Source organism: Coniophora puteana (genome assembly GCF_000271625.1).
Source record: "Coniophora puteana RWD-64-598 SS2 unplaced genomic scaffold CONPUscaffold_11, whole genome shotgun sequence".
Taxonomy (NCBI): Eukaryota; Fungi; Basidiomycota; class Agaricomycetes; order Boletales; family Coniophoraceae; genus Coniophora; species Coniophora puteana.
Genome location: NW_006913063.1, coordinates 1721938 through 1724550, shown reverse-complemented (window position 1 = coordinate 1724550; position 2613 = coordinate 1721938). Strand labels below are relative to the sequence as shown.

Genomic DNA, 2613 nt, shown 5'->3' with positions numbered 1-2613 from the left:
ATGGCTGGGCATCGGGCTTTATCGGTGTCCAAGACGCTTCAGGCGGAATTATGTCCCGCTCCACCGAGGACTTAGTTGCCGCCGTCTGGAAGGAGTGGATCCGGCGGAAGAAGAACGTTGACCCTGACGATTCCGATTCGGACTCCCCGCGCCCGGCCAAGAAGGCCAGGAAGGGTAGATCAGGGGGTGGTGACCAAAAAGGCAAGTACTGCCATACTTGCAAAACTACTTCTCATTGGTACGCCTCTTGCACAGCCAAGAACGTTAATCTATGCGAGTACTGCGAGAAGCCCCATAAGGGGGACTGCTACGCCAAAATCGGATATCCGGACTGGTGGAAAGGTAGAAAGGTCTCCCTAAAGGGGAAAGAGAAGGCCGACTCCGGCGGAGATAGAGGCACAAAAAGGAAGCGAGGCGAAGCCTCAACAGCCGAGGACACTAAAATGGCCGAGGAACTAGTAGTTAATACTACATCTACCCCTACTTCTGACGAAGATGTAAATATGGGGGAGTCTTCCCAATACACTGGTTGCTTCTATTGCTGGGTGAGTGATTCGGGCACGACGTCTCACATATGCGCCGAAAAATGCGCGTTCATTAATTATAAACCGGTACAAGGTATGAAAGTGAACGGAATAAGCGGACCGGTTATACAAGTCCCTGGAAAGGGAACCGTGTGCCTGAAATCACACGTGGATGGCCACGCGACTAAAATTATATTACATGATGTTCTACACATGCCGTTGGCTTCTAAAAACCTGATATCAGTGTCTAAATTAGATGAAGCCGGAGGTCGTGCCATATATGGAAACGGAAAAGTCCGGCTTCTAAGTCCCGCCGGCAACACTTTAGCTGTGGGCACCCTCCGCAATCGACTTTATTATTTTGATTGTGAGCCAATAACAAAAGAACGTGCTTATATAAGTGACGAACCATGCGCACGAACGTGGCTTGACTGGCACAAACGCTTTGGCCACATTAATGTTCCCGCACTAAAGATACTACAGTCATTTGCATTCCAACCCGGAAAACGCGCGTCTCGCGGTGTGTTTGTTTTGGACAAAGCTTAGCCATATCTGGTAGTCACGCGCGAGCTTTTGATACTCCGACGTGACTTCAGCTTTACAGACGCTGCTGTTGTGCCTCGCAGTCGACACACTGTAACACAACCCGCGCTAGAGAGTTTTGTTTAATAGAGTTGATAAAGTTCGAGTATAGTGATGCCAATCTATCTCACCACAATACCTAAGTCTTGTTGCCTCAGATCAGCTCGGAAATATACCACAAATCACTGAGTGGTTTTTGGACGAATAAAACAATGTGCCTGTCAAGTAGTGTTGCCGCGGCTCGGCTCGGCTCGAAGCTGAATCGTTCCCTAGTAAAAATAACAATTGATTTTTTAGCATAAGGTTTATGTTTTGAAGCGATGACTGGGCGGCGACAATGGCAACTATGACATGACAATTACCTCACTAAATATTTTGTTGCCTTTGTTGTAAGCCCACCCAATCAGCTTGAGCCAGCTCCCGAGCCGCGGCAACACTACTGTCAAGGAGCCTCAGATTGTTGCCCGAACCGGCACTTAGATCCTCTTCTGCAACGTCTACGAAATGATTTCTCACTATCAGAAGACAGGCAGTATTGACTGAGTCCAATTCCTGGCCTCAGGCCTCCGGACATGCACAGATTTCATCAACTGAAATGTCAAATATGTTATATTAAGTAACATGAGTCCATACTCACTCAGGCATCTATCTTGACAAACTCTAAGTGCACCTTTTCGAAGAAGGAATATTCATGTATTGATTCAACGGTTTTACAACCCCTCCGGGGCGCTGCATTCTCCCACAAGGAGATCCACAAGACTGCGGGCAGCATAGATGGAGGGGGGAAACACCTGGATTGAACGCGCACAGCGGTAACTTGAGTCCAAAAAAAAAAGCACAGCGGTCACAGGCAGTCACACTGTGATCGCGTGTGACCACAAGCCAAATCGGGTATGAATTTGCGCGGAACAAACAGTTCGCGAGACGCGCATTTTCCGGGTTGGAATGCAAATGACTGTATCAAACAAAGGTTTGGTTGAGGGACTAAAAATATCCCCAAGCCCAGAACACTTCGATTGTGACACGTGTACGGAAGCAAAAATGACACACACGTCTTTTCCAAAACAAGCCGAAAATAGATCTACTACTCCCGGTGATCGGATCTTTACCGATCTGTGGGGTCCGGCACGTGTAGCTTCCATACATGGTCACAAATACCTTATGTCTATTATTGACGATTGCACGAGAAGAGCGGAGGTTTTCCCTCTGAAAAATAAATCAGATGCTCCGCAAACACTTAAAACCCATATTCTAAACATAGAAAGACAGTGGGATTTCAAAGTTAAACGCATACGATCAGATAATGGTCGAGAATATATTAATAATCCATTACAAAAATGGTGTGCGGACCGAGGAATTCTACTCGAAATAACAGCTCCATATGCACATGCCCAAAACGGCGTTGCTGAGAGATTCAACCGCACGATCACGGATATGATGCGTGCCATGATCGTAGGACAAAGTCTCCACAATTCTTATGGTCGCAGGCTGCCATCCACGCGGCTTA

General features: G+C 47.3%; 1 protein-coding gene across 1 annotated transcript; it reads left to right on the top strand.

Annotated features, from left to right (window-relative positions):
• Nucleotides 1-692: 692 nt before the first annotated feature.
• On the top strand, nt 693-962 carry CONPUDRAFT_18201 (uncharacterized protein; the record flags this gene model as incomplete). Its single annotated transcript, XM_007773537.1, has 1 exon — nt 693-962. A coding segment is annotated over one exon (270 nt), but the record flags the coding sequence as incomplete, so codon positions are not given.
• Nucleotides 963-2613: the final 1651 nt, after the last annotated feature.